This window comes from Rhododendron vialii, chromosome 11a, assembly GCF_030253575.1.
Source record: "Rhododendron vialii isolate Sample 1 chromosome 11a, ASM3025357v1".
Lineage (NCBI taxonomy): Eukaryota > Viridiplantae > Streptophyta > Magnoliopsida > Ericales > Ericaceae > Rhododendron > Rhododendron vialii.
In genome coordinates, this window is record NC_080567.1 from 36,783,506 (window position 1) to 36,796,378 (window position 12,873).

General features: G+C 39.4%; 2 protein-coding genes across 2 annotated transcripts; one reads left to right on the plus strand and one right to left on the minus strand.

Moving 5' to 3' along the window:
• Nucleotides 1–1,163: 1,163 nt before the first annotated feature.
• On the plus strand, nucleotides 1,164–7,957 carry LOC131307910 (SWI/SNF complex subunit SWI3D). The gene is made up of 8 exons (XM_058334652.1): nucleotides 1,164–1,649; nucleotides 2,689–3,215; nucleotides 3,931–4,506; nucleotides 4,928–5,097; nucleotides 5,175–5,752; nucleotides 6,166–6,356; nucleotides 6,425–6,871; nucleotides 7,620–7,957. The coding sequence occupies exons 1-7, from the start codon at nucleotides 1,205–1,207 to the stop codon at nucleotides 6,800–6,802; spliced, it is 2,865 nt and encodes a 954-aa protein (XP_058190635.1). The 5' UTR covers nucleotides 1,164–1,204; the 3' UTR covers nucleotides 6,803–6,871; nucleotides 7,620–7,957.
• Nucleotides 7,958–8,711: 754 nt separating this feature from the next.
• Nucleotides 8,712–12,854, minus strand: LOC131307911 (ras-related protein Rab7-like). Its single transcript, XM_058334654.1, has 7 exons — nucleotides 12,464–12,854; nucleotides 11,583–11,609; nucleotides 11,350–11,449; nucleotides 10,084–10,230; nucleotides 9,599–9,679; nucleotides 9,346–9,491; nucleotides 8,712–8,988 (listed from the first exon to the last, which is right to left on the minus strand). The coding sequence occupies exons 1-7, from the start codon at nucleotides 12,514–12,516 to the stop codon at nucleotides 8,925–8,927; spliced, it is 618 nt and encodes a 205-aa protein (XP_058190637.1). The 5' UTR covers nucleotides 12,517–12,854; the 3' UTR covers nucleotides 8,712–8,924.
• Nucleotides 12,855–12,873: the final 19 nt, after the last annotated feature.

The following is a 12,873-nucleotide window of genomic DNA, read 5'->3' on the forward strand; positions in this document are numbered from 1 at the left end:
GCAGCATGTGAAAACTATTTGTGGAAACAAAGAGACAAGGTACCCTTTGTCAAGTTTTTTATAATAAATTATTATTTTTGTCGATAAAAAAAAAAAAGTATTCCATCTAGCCAGTAGAGTGATTTACCATGTGGGGTTGGAGGAATAAGGCAGACAAAATCCCTTCATTACTTTAATTGTTTCATCTTATGAAAATTAATTATACTTCTACATGTAGTTTTCTAAAACACATAACCTATGTGGTTCCAACTTTAAACTGAGCTAATAACCCTCTATATATGGCTTCCAATCGATGGACAAATAGCAGAGTCATGATAGAATAGTACAGGGTGGTAATATGAGGATATAAAATATGTGTACAAAGTATAAACTTTAGATTCAACTCAAAAGCTTCGTCTCTTACCAATGTGAGATTTCTATTATAAAAGAAAATGCTAACGTATGATCAAAATTTAGACTGTTTTGTTCAGTATAAAAACTTAGATCGGAGAGGATCTGAATCCTTTGTAAATCTATCCAAGCTATTAGAATTTTGTGCATTCATGTTTTACAAGAAAGTTTTTGACACTCCAAACCACAAGAAAGTGACTATCCTTTCACTTTTACATCACACGTGACCAGGTTTGTTTTCGAAATCAATCGTTCAACCACCATACCCACTTACACACCCATTTAAATGAGCGTGTAAGTGGGTGTAATTCTAGCATTTTGTTTCGAAATAAAACTACAACTATCAAACGATGGAAATTTATGTTTTTCAAAACAGTTTGGTACTCCATTTTGCTAAGTAAGTAAGTAGTTACTTTAGAAAGAGTAATGACTCGTCTCGCAAAATAAAAATTAAATACTTAAAAAATAAGAATTTTAGCAGAATGAGCTACAAGATTACTAAAATACTGTCCAGTTGGTTATTTACAGTTATTATATTTATCAAGCTCAAACAATTTCCTCATCATTGCGTGACCTCACACGCACCATCATACGGTGACCCACATTAGAATACAAAATCATGACCGTCAATCTAAAATACACTTTTCAAATCCACTGTGATCAGTAAACTTCAACGGCGTGGATGAAAAACCCTTGCGGTCTCATAACAACGGACGTAGACCGCGTTACACAGGAAAGCCAAGAGAGACACCAGAAAAATGGTGTATATTTTCAAAGAACCCCATTCGAGAGTTCCGAAACAAGCCCTTGAGATATGGAAGACAAGCGAAAGGACGGCGGGAACCAACCCCCACACTCCGCCGCCGGAGATTCCGCCGGAACTCCATCTAAGCGTCCGGAGGCGCCGGCGGCCGAGCCACCTTCTTCGCGGCGGAGAGGCGGAAGCCACAAGAGAAAAGCCAGCGGCAATGGCGCGACCCCTCCGACGACGTCGTCGAAGCGCCAAGCGCGCGAGAAGAACTCCTCGGCTGCGGCGGCTCCGATCCACAACGGTCCGTTAACCAGAGCTCGGCAGTCTCCCGCCGCCGACGAGGCTGCGAAAGTCGAGGCGGCTGCGGCAGCGGAGGGAGCCAGTGGTCGGCAAGTGGCGAGGGCGGCGGCGGCGGTGGTGGAAGAGGATTGGGAGGCCAAGGTTGAAGCTGAGTATGGAGTGATTATATCGCGTGGTGTTAATGCTCATGCAGTTCCGATTCCCGCTGGTTAGTTGGAAAAAAATGCAACTTTTTTAACCCTAGTTTTTGTTCACTTGGGTGAATTTTCCTTTTAACCCTAAAAATTGAATCTTTTTGAGTTTTGGTTTATTTGGTTGAATTTACTGATGTGCGAATGCTTGTGTGGTTGGTTAGCTGAAGTGCAACTTTTGGAACCCTAATTTCTGTTCACTTGGATGAATGTCTTGATCTGTGAATGCTCATGTAGCTCCGAAATGCAACTTGTTCAAACCTTTGTTTTGTTAGCCGAAATGCAACTTGTCAAACCCTAGTTTTGTTTCTTTAGTTGAAGTGCAACTTTTGGAACCCTAGTTTTGGGAGGCCAAGGTTGAAGCGGAGTATGGAGTGATTAGATCTCGTGGTGTTAATGCCCATGCAGTTTGGATTCCCGCTGGTTAGTTGAAAATGCAACCTTTTTCAACCATTGTTTTTGATAATTTGGGTGAATGTTTTTTTTACCCTGAAATATGAATCTTTTTATGTTTTTGTTCAGTGGTTGAATTTATTGATGACTGATGAGCGAATGCTTGTGTGCTTCTAGTTCTTGTTGGTTAGTTGAAGTGCAATTTTGGAACCCTAATTTTTGTTCGTTTGGGTGAATTTCTTTGCATGAGAAGGCTGATCTGGTTCTAATAAATGCAACTTGTCAAGCCCTAGTTGTTGTTCATTTAGTTGAAGTACAACTTTTGGAACCCTAATTTCTATTCAGTCGGTTGAAGTTACTGATATGGGAATGCTCATGTGGTTCAGATTCCCGCTTGTTACTGATATGGGAATCAATTCTTCTTGGCAAAGATAGTTGATTTCTTTGAATTTGCTTGTATAAAACAATCGAGGGTGCTTATTCGAAAAGACAAATTTGATTTTCACTTTCTTTCTTTGATAAAGAGTTGAAAAGAGAGAGGCTTGTTCGTTTCTGGACCTAATGTTGGATTTCAGGGGTTTTGTATGGAAGTAAAGTTTTTTATTTTAGCTTTCTCCTTAGAAAGCTCTTCTCAAATCTCTCCCTACCTCTCCTGGTATTCAGGTTGGTTTTCTTGGGCAAAAGTTCATCCGTTGGAAGAACAAGCAATGCCGTCTTTCTTCAATGGAAAGACAGAGAACAGAACCCCAGAAGTATATTTGGACATACGTAACTGGATCATGAGAAAATTCCATGCGAACCCTAGTACACTGGTCGAATTGAAAGATTTGTCGGATCTCTCTGTTGGGGAGTTGGATGCCAGGCAAGAGGTGATGGAGTTTTTGGACCATTGGGGTTTAATTAATTATCACCCATTTCCAGAGAATGGTTCTGCTGTGAACCCTTGTGGTGATGGGGAAGCGAAGACAAATTCGTTGGTTGAGAAATTGTTTCGATTTGAAACAGAACAATCGTGTGCTCCAGCGGCAACTAGAACTAATGTAATTACACCAGCTGCTCCATCTGGGGTATTTCCAGAGTCATCTCTTGCTGAAGAATTAGCAAAGACTGAGGAGGGCCCCTCTGTTGAATATCATTGCAATTCTTGCTCAGCTGATTGTTCCCGTAAGCGCTACCACTGCCAGAAGCAGGTTCGTTGTTTCCTTCAAGTTTGTTATGTTGATGGTGGAGTGCATACTTTGAATGATGGACTGCCTAGCTAGTTCCATTTTTATGTAGGTTTAGTGATCCTCCGTGCAACCAAAACACCTCAGCAGTTCATAATTTTTGTGCATATCAGGTTTTCTGAGTTGCTCTTTCTTTTTTTGGTGCAAAGTTGCTCTTTCAAATAGAGTAAAGGAGGGAAGAAAATTAGTAAATGATTACATGAACTGTGTAGGTATAATGAGAATACCAGGTCGAAGAATTCCAAATTAGGTTGTGGGAGATAACGAAGTGGAACCATTGGGTAGTTACTAGTCTAACTGTTACAACGTAACTTGGATTATGTGGAATCAAGTAGTTTAGCAAATTTACGTGCTTTTTGGTGGAAGTTTTTACCATGTGAGGAAATTCATCTTGATACTTTGATGATAGAAAATATTGAAATCGATTCTGGTACTTTGCTTTTTTAGCACAAGAATTGGCATCGTGTTATTAGATGAACCAATTTAAAATTATTAGAAATGAACAAATGTGAGAAGTGGTCCGTGCTTCCATATCCCTTTTGCAAAAAGCATCTAAAACAATTATTTAATTTGTCAATTTCTGGGCTCTGATGTTGCAATTTTCTCTCTCTTGGAATTGTTGTAGTTTCTTTCTTGAAAGGTTTCCTGTGTGCTGATTCTTTTCTTGTTTGTCACACAGGCTGATTTTGATTTATGTAGTGAATGCTTCACTAACGGGAAGTTTGACTCTGATATGTCCCCAACTGATTTTATTCTCATGGAGCCTGCTGAGGCTGCTGGTGTAAGCGGCGGGAAGTGGACAGATCAGGAAACCCTCCTCCTCCTTGAAGCGTTGGAGCTATATAAAGAGAACTGGAATGAGATTGCAGAGCATGTCGCAACAAAAACTAAAACTCAATGTATTTTGCATTTTGTACAAATGCCAATTGAGGAGACTTTTATGGACTGTGATGAGGAAATTGATGCTAGTGTTAAAGAAAATGCAGATCCAGCGACACAAAATAATGATTCTTCTGCTCCTAAAGATCCATCTGAAACAACAGAGAGTACAAGTATTGCAGATGAAAATAAGCCTGATTCTTCCCCAATGGAAATTTTGAAGCTGGAAGATACCAGTGAAGTGAAAGTTGGTCAGGAAACTAATGAGAACTGTGCCCTAAAAGCACTCAAGGAAGCATTTGAAGCTGTGGGGTCTTTTCCTGGGCCTGGGGACCAGTTTTCTTTTGCTGAAGCAGGAAACCCTGTCATGGCATTGGTATGGAGCTTATATGCTGAAAAATTAATTATTTAATTAAGGAAAATGCTAACCACGGACTTTGGGAGGTGGCTATGGACTATGGTGTAAAAAGTATGTTGGAGTATGCGGAAAGTATACAGAAACATATTTCAAGCTCTAGCTTTTTTGGCATCATTTGCACCTTGACAACTGGACATCAGGCGATTGTTAGCATGACCCTTGATTTAATGATGTCATTTTGAACTTATTACACAAACTATTCTTCTACATATTGGGAAGGCAGAATGCAATGGTAATTGTAGTCTAATTATGGGTTTAAAGTCGCAGGTAGCATGTGTCTGCTACAGAATCTTTGTACTTGTTTTCCAAAGTTGGCAATGAGAGGCTCGCGAACTTGGTTACTTATCTCTCTGCTTTGTGCTGACATTTCCTTCTACAGGCAGCATTCCTGGTAAGATTTGCTGAACCCAATGTGGCTGCTGCCTTGGTCAGAAGTTCTTTAAAGTCTATTTCTGGCAACTCTTCCAGCACACAGCTGGCTGCGAGGCATTGTTTTCTTCTCCATGATCCTCCACCAGATGACAAGAAAAAATCAGCTGATTCTGAGAGGTTTGCGAGTTTCATTGTAGCTTTATGATTTTGAAGAAGCCCACAAATATTATGTCTGACGTTTCTAAGATATGCAGATCTGGTGCTGAAACGGTTGGACAGGATGCTCTGAATGATGGGAAGGAAAATCTGGAAAATAAAGAAGAAAAGTCTAAATTGATATTGGACGGCGGCGATTTACCAAGCAGTCACGGTGATGAAAAGGACAAAGATTCTAGCAGAAAAGAGGAGCTGTCAATTTCTCCTAATGGTGGATTTATAGAAAAGTCTCATCCAAAAGACCTAGTGACAGCAGGTGCAAAAGAATCAGATGATTTAACACCCAAACCAGAGATTCGTCGGAGTTCTGTGAAAGTGCCAGCTGATAGCTCAAAAGTGATAACCAATGAGGATGGAGGACTAGTTTGTCCAAATGAATCGGATAACCCAGATTTGCCAAAAGACGCGGCAGCAAGATCTGCAAAAGAATCAGATGACTTGACAAGCAAAGAAGACATTCCTTCAAAGTCTGATGGAGCTTTAGAGGGAAGGCCCTCTAATTGTACAGAGGCTTCAAAGGATGTAGTTGCTGCTCCTGATGCTCTTCCCTCAGAAAAGGAGGAGTCTAAGGAGCTGATCACGTCAAATTCCATTACAGAAAATGGAAGAAAAACAGGTTTGTTTTGGAAGTCGCTTGACAATGCTAAAGTACAATTCAGTTATTTGGATATATAGTTTAGTATAGCAAATCTATGTACCTTAGAGGCAAACTTTGATATCAAAACCTAGAGAACAAATATTCTTTTGGCAATCGGTGGGAAGACTCACTGTCTTATCCATAATTTCAATCCTAATTGCTGTGAACAGATTGGAATTCTAAGAAACAAGAAGATTCAGCCCATGATTTGAATTCCTCGTTACAGGTCTCACAGACTGATAAAAAGTTAACCTGCAGTTTGTTCCCATGATTGTTATTATTATGTGTTTTTGGATAGTTGGGAAAGGAAGTGTAGTCGGATAGAATTTTTTGTTAGCAGGAAAACTATCCTCGTTTCTTGTTGAATTTCCTTTTCTGATTGTTTAACGCAGGTGAAGAAGGGATTAAAGACTTTAAAAATGAGAATGAAGAACCTTTGGAGTCCAAAGACTACCACAACATTGATAAGGTGAAGCGTGCTGCTAGTACTGCAATCTCTTCTGCAGCAGTGAAAGCAAAGCTTCTTGCGGACCAGGAGGAAGACCAAATTCGACAGCTTGCTTCAATGTTGATAGACAAACAGGTACTTCATGCAGTCTTTTGTTAGTTGTGAAAAAAATTCAATGTTTTCAGAGGTTTCATTAATTGCAGTTACACAAGTTGGAAACCAAATTAGCTTTCTTCAGCGATATGGAAAGTGTGGTTATGCGAGTTAGGGAGCAAATGGAGAGATCAAAGCAGCGGCTTTACCAAGAGCGAGCACATATCATTGCATCCCGTATGGGCATGCCGGCTCCATCTTCTAGGCCTATGCAACAATCAATACCTATCAACAGAGTTGCAATGGGTTTTGCAAACTCACCAGCAAAGCCCCCCATGGGTATGAGCATGACCACTCAAAGGCCACCGATTTCGAGGTCTATGATGATGTCATCTCCTTCTGCTCCGAACACATTTGTACCTGCTACATCAGCTGGAAATCCAGTTCGGCCTACCAACCAGGACAAAATTTCTTTTGGCCCAAAGTAACCATTGCTCAAGAAACATGCAAATACAAAACCTCATTCATGCTTTCTGGTTCTTCACTATTTCCTCCAAGTGAGTATGTCAGTTCTTTTAATTTTTGCTGTGTTTGGATCCCTTTTTGAAAAAGAAATTTCAACTCAAAAAAATACTCATTACCCCTACTTCCAATCATTACTCTCTACCCATTTACCCCTATCTCCGATCATTATTCTCATTGCTCTCTGTATCTATCTCTCTCCACTCATTACCCCTACTTCCAATCATTACTCTCATAAAAAATTTCCCAAAAACTCATCCAAACACAGCATTTGTAATTCGTATTTCTGTAAGGTTTGAGTTGCCGTGGCCAACTTCCTGTAAGGGGAGTCGAAATTCAGCTGGGAAAATTTGTTTCAGATTTCTTGAAATGTGGTTTTCTAAAATGGACCTGAATCTAGGTATGAAAATTTTCTGATAATGCTGGTTTAATTTTACGGCAATTAGAAGGTTTTAAAAAACTTGTTGACATTTTGGAACTTGGTTTGATTTGTTTTAAGTTTCCTGATGAAACCTGGAGAATGTTTGATTTTGTGGTGCAATAATAGACAAGGTCCCATTTACATAACACAAGAGCTGATCTAGCTGTTCATTTATCCGCATTATACATCTCTCTTATTTATATTACAATTCTGAACGCTTTAATCTCACATTTTCTCCCCATCAAAAGAAAATCTCAAGAATTCTCTGACATTCATTCCTTTGCAATGTTCTCATCTTTCTTTCTTGTTTCCCCTCTCTAAATAATGTCTGCGACGAATTAACAGAGTTGTCCTTTGTTCAGTTTGTTGCCAGTGTTGGATGAAGTCCTTGAAGATCACAAGTGAAGTTATACGCCAAGATTGAGAAGAAAGAAGATTTAGATTGCACTGGCTTATTGATAAACTCCTTCTGTCCTCCCATGTGGAAGCAGCAGCCATTTCTGAGGACTAGATTTTGTATCTTTGTTTTGACCATTTTCTTAAGTCATTGAGTAGGTATCTAAGTTAGTTGAATCGATACCCGTTGAAATGTCTGTAGTATTTGTATCCATATCTAAATTATATCAGATGTTTGTTGCAAGATGTAGGAAAGAACGGCAATGGTGGAGAAATATTTATGCGTGCTTCAGTGTTGTGCTTCCGTCTGGCTTCTGTGTGGATGCTTTTATTTTGCCTTGCCTACACAAGCTGAATAAAAATTGGATTTCATTTCGCATCTGATGTCACTTTCCTTTGACTTTGTTCTCTGCACATTAACCTGGGGAAGATTTGGTTAAATTCATCTGTAGTTTTCTGAGGAGTTTCAAGCATTCAATTGGTCGACCACAACAGAATGCTCTAGCCCAACCAATGGGGAACCTGGGAAAAACTTGCAGAATTCAGTTCCTCTGATGATGTTCAAAAAAATCCTCCGATGAACTTATTCATGCAGCTGCACGGTTGAATATCTCTCTCTCTCTCTCTCTCTCTCTCTCTCTGTGTGTGTGCAGAGAGAGAGAAAGAGAGTAATCAGCATCAGACGATCTCACATAGCTTAAAATTCTGGGGACGAGAACTATGATTACCGGCAGCTTTAGCGTGGGCCGCTTTGGAACATTGCAAAGGGTATCCAATTATGGTTACTGTTAAAGCAACTACTGCGAATGTTTATGACATCCAACCATTCGAATTCAAAACTTCTCCCCACCAATAGAACTATGATTGTAATTCCAGCTTAAAAGCCGGTGCTTCCTTGAAAGCACAACAGATAAAACTAGTGCCCACCTTTACAATACTTCATAACGGTTCATTCAACATCTCATTATGACATTATCCGACTGCAGAAGAAAGAAATGGCTCCAGCTTTATAATGAAAATAATCCTCCTTGCACTCACATCATCGGCACAGCTCAGAATTTTGAGCATGCAAAGCAAAATATGGATCCCTATATTGCAACCATAAACCAAGTTCACCAGCACTCAAGAGACCAATTTGCTGTTCATACAAATACTCTAATGTACAAGTGTATCTTCACGGAAAAGCAATGAAATGACAAACAGTAGCAATACAGGTTTACAATGTTCCCGATGCTTTTTATTGTCATCCGACAAAATATCAGATAGTAAATTTAGCAGCATCCAGTTGACTTCTGCTGACTGCCGTTTGCTACATCGATGGTGTCTGGCAGGTATCTTCATACCATGAAAGCAACAAGAGTAGAAAGAAAGGCCAACAAATGTGAAGTTAATACCAGCTGTGGAAAATTCTCAGAAGGAAAAAATTCAGGGAGTAATTTGGCCAAAAACAGCAAGCCCTTCTCACTTTACAAATCCTATAATCAACCTTAAATGACTCAAAACACTTGAACGAAGCTACAAATAGGTCAAAAGCATGCCACAAACTCACATGTTCAGTTCGTTAATCATATTAGGAAGGAGAAACTTTTAACCAACATGAATGCTGTTAATGTGAAGTGGTGCATGCAAAGGTTATGAAATGTCCATGTTCAGTGATATGATATAATTCTACTTAATTCATTGTTTACTCACATTTCTTCCTCGTCCCCTCTGTTAAGGGCATTCTTTGCTATGAGCTGGAAAGCTTCTTCAACATTGATCCCCTCCTTCGCTGAGGTCTCAAAGTATGGAATATTCCCTTTTGAGGAACACCAAGCGCGAGCCTTTTTCTCAGAAACCTGTAGCATCAGAAGCACTTTCTTTTTATCAACATGAGAGAAACTTATATCATTTCACAGAAGTATAAAGCTATGGTTAAACCTAAATGGTTCAAAGAGTTACCAACCACTCTACTATTCCCTCCATCCACGTCGATCTTGTTTCCAATAACAACAAATGGGAAATTTTCTGGATCCGAAGGGCTTGCCTGCATGAGAGTTGTCAAAGGATCATCATCTTGTATCCATATTTCAGTTGATTGGTAACGATAAATTTTACACAACCACACAACGAACAAGCTTTTGAATCATTCTTGTTAAATAGGAACTAAATGGGCAAAACAAAGAATGAACAAAGCATCACAGATAATAACTTGAATTTGGCCTAAGAAACCTTTTTCCATAGTCAACTCTGCAGGGAGCCATGGTCTTGGGGATGGTAAAATGAAAACAAGGGGCAAGAAGAATAATGCACTTTTACATCATGAAATATAAAATTTTAAACTGACAGCCCACCAAAACTAAAATGAAAAAAATGAGCACACAACTTGATCTACTAAATTATATTATGTAGAAGTATCATATGTCCCGCAAAGAAAATGAACACCATTACCTGAATAAGGAATTCTTCCCTCCAGTTGTTCAGATTGTCAAATGACTTCATCACATTTACATCATATACAAGAACACAACAATCAGCACCACGGTAGAAAGCAACACCCAAACTTTGAAATCTTTCCTGGCCAGCTGTATCCCAGATCTACCAAAACAAAAGTTGAATTTGATCTAAGGCATAAGTCATTCACTTAAACGCAAGTTCCACGGGTTCCAGAAACTGAGTATGGATGCACACTAAGAATATGATGTGGACCTATGATGCCCATTAACCAACCAGAAGCAACGTTCATATTAATTGTGCCAAACTTCCAAAGATAGAAACCCAATGGCGTCTCATGTTACGATTTTTGGCTGCAACACTAGGGATTAGGACACCCAATTACGTCTCATGTTACGATTTTTTCCTAACACTAGAGATTAGGATCAAGTGCACATTATGCAGATATGTTTGTCACTTCTACGCTATGAAGCACCAACACCTCTAGAGGTCGAAGAATCGCAGTGTCAGGACACAGGGACACGGGGACACCGCGGGACACTGCGGAGATACGTACGGGACACGCCACGTGGCGTGTCCCATATTTTAATATTAAATTTTGAGGGGGACACGGCGGGACACCGCTGGGGACACGGCGGGGACACCGATGGGGACACGGCAGGGGCCAAACTGCAATTTTAAAAAAAAAATTGGGGGCCAAACTGTAATTTTTGAAAAAATTGGGGGTCAAACTGTAATTTTTTTAAAAAAAATTTGGGGCCAAATTATTATTATTTTTTAAATTTCTGGGTGCTAAACTATAATTAATTATTTATTTATATGTAAATAAATAAATAAATATACACGTGGCGTGTCTCCCGCCGTGTCCGTGTCCCCATTTTTTTAGAATTCCCGTGTCCCGGTGTCGGTTTCGGTGTCCGTGTCCGTGTCCGTGCATCACTGTTCTACGTTTCCCTAAGACTTGGAATCCTAACAGGAAACAGCCAAGCAGGTGGTTAACTGTACTCAGTGGAATCATATATTGAGGATCATGCAAAATTATCCTCAGAAGGCTATAACAGACACATAAAGCTGGCCATCTTCATCCATGGTTACACACTTATTCGTGTCCATTTGAATGGTTCATATTGGAGCAAAAGTGTTGATTCCGGAAGTCTTTCAAACCCAGTTTGGTTCAAGAGAACTGGACAGCATCCTCTACTTTACAGACGAAACAGATATGAATTGAATAGCAAAATTGAGCATTACCAATTTACCACTAACCTGTAAAGTGAAGAGCCTATCTTCAAAATGAACTTCCTTTGTCAAGAAATCAGCTCCGATTGTTGCCTTGTATTGATTGCTAAACTTCTTATTAACATATCTGAGAGCAAATATTCAAGGCAAACCAAGAATTGCAATCCGAAGATTCAACAATTAAGTAGCACGGCATTTCTTCCGGGAAGAGACACCATCATATTCAGTAATTAAACTACAAAGCAAGCAAAGAAGGATACTGATTCATCAAAGAGGTCTTTCCCACCCTGCAATTCACACACAAAAGGAACCACTCTAATTCAGTAAGTTGTAAATGTAGAACCCAACCAACAACCGAATACTGAAACACCCATAAACATCTAATCCTGTATCCTGGTGCTGCTCCACTGGGCTTTCATGTATAAATGCACTTTAAAATTTCATATTTTTTTTCAAGTAATTTGATTTTTCTTTTATATTGTCGGCGCTGGTCATTTGTACAAGTCCTGGAAGAAAACTCAAATTTGTAAGTAAGTAGATCACATAGCTCAATAAAGCAAAATAAATTAGGACCTGTAAGTTTTCCACCAAAATAAATACTCCCTCCGTCCCTAAATATTTGGCACTTTCATGCTTTTTATTGTCCCATATAATTTGTCCATTTTGAAAAGTCAAAAGCAAAATATAGTAAACTTCCCATGTTACCCTTTTCTTTTGGACACAAAATTTCAAATTCAAATTTTTAAGTACTATTCATAGTACACTAGAAGAGTAAGATTAGACACTTGATTTTTGCACAATACAATAATATTTCTTCCTTAAAAGTGAGAACTCCCAAAAGTGCCAAACATTTACGGACGGAGAGAGTACTATATTCTCTTATGTAGTGTTTTGTTATACACTTTTATCACTGCTTAGCTAAAATCCTACAACTAACGTCCATGTGAATGGCGCTAAAGAGGTTGATCATTTACTTAATAGTACGACTAGAACAGCTTCAAACTAACGTCAATTCAATAAGTGGCAAAGCATCACGAGCTTGAATTCAGAACATACAGCAAAAGATCTAAACCATATACACGTGAAAAAAAACCTAGAACTGAAGATCGTGAGTAGCACGGAGATGACGGGTGAAACTCACCCGCTGTCGCCGAGGATTATAACCTTTAGAAGCGTTCTTCTTCTGGAAGGCATCGTAAATAAGGGCGCGAATTGGAAAGGAACCGATCTCGAGAGATCCAGAGAGAGAGAGAGAGGAACTGTGAAGCAGGAGAGTTGCTGTAGTCTGAACTCTGAACTACTCCACTATCTACCCTTCTAGCATGACTCAGTTGAGCTGTGTTTGAAAGGCTCAGATTCGGAGCCAGAGAAATGAGAGAGAAAGTGTGGAGAAGAGAAGGTTTCAATTCGAATCGTTCAAAAGTGTATCGAATGCGTAGGATATATCCGTTCGGTACTGAAAAATCACTCCCTCCTATTGGGTTGCGCCACGTTTTTCCTTTGTTCAACCATTTGTCTATGTTTTCAGCTCCAAAATTGTTAGGAAACATG

Bases quoted from the DNA above. Each gene is read 5' to 3' on its own strand.
- LOC131307910 (XM_058334652.1), top strand. From the start codon at position 1,205: ATGGAAGACAAGCGAAAGGACGGCGGGAACCAACCCCCACACTCCGCC. The intron at 1,650-2,688 runs GTTAGTTGGAAA...CCTGGTATTCAG, and splicing joins TGCAGTTCCGATTCCCGCTG to GTTGGTTTTCTTGGGCAAAA. The intron at 6,357-6,424 runs GTACTTCATGCA...CATTAATTGCAG, and splicing joins CAATGTTGATAGACAAACAG to TTACACAAGTTGGAAACCAA.
- LOC131307911 (XM_058334654.1), bottom strand. From the start codon at position 12,516: ATGCCTTCCAGAAGAAGAACGCTTCTAAAGGTTATAATCCTCGGCGAC. The intron at 11,450-11,582 runs GTATCCTTCTTT...ATTTGCTCTCAG, and splicing joins AAGACCTCTTTGATGAATCA to ATATGTTAATAAGAAGTTTA. The intron at 8,989-9,345 runs GTGAGTAAACAA...CATGGTATGAAG, and splicing joins AGAGGGGACGAGGAAGAAAT to ATACCTGCCAGACACCATCG.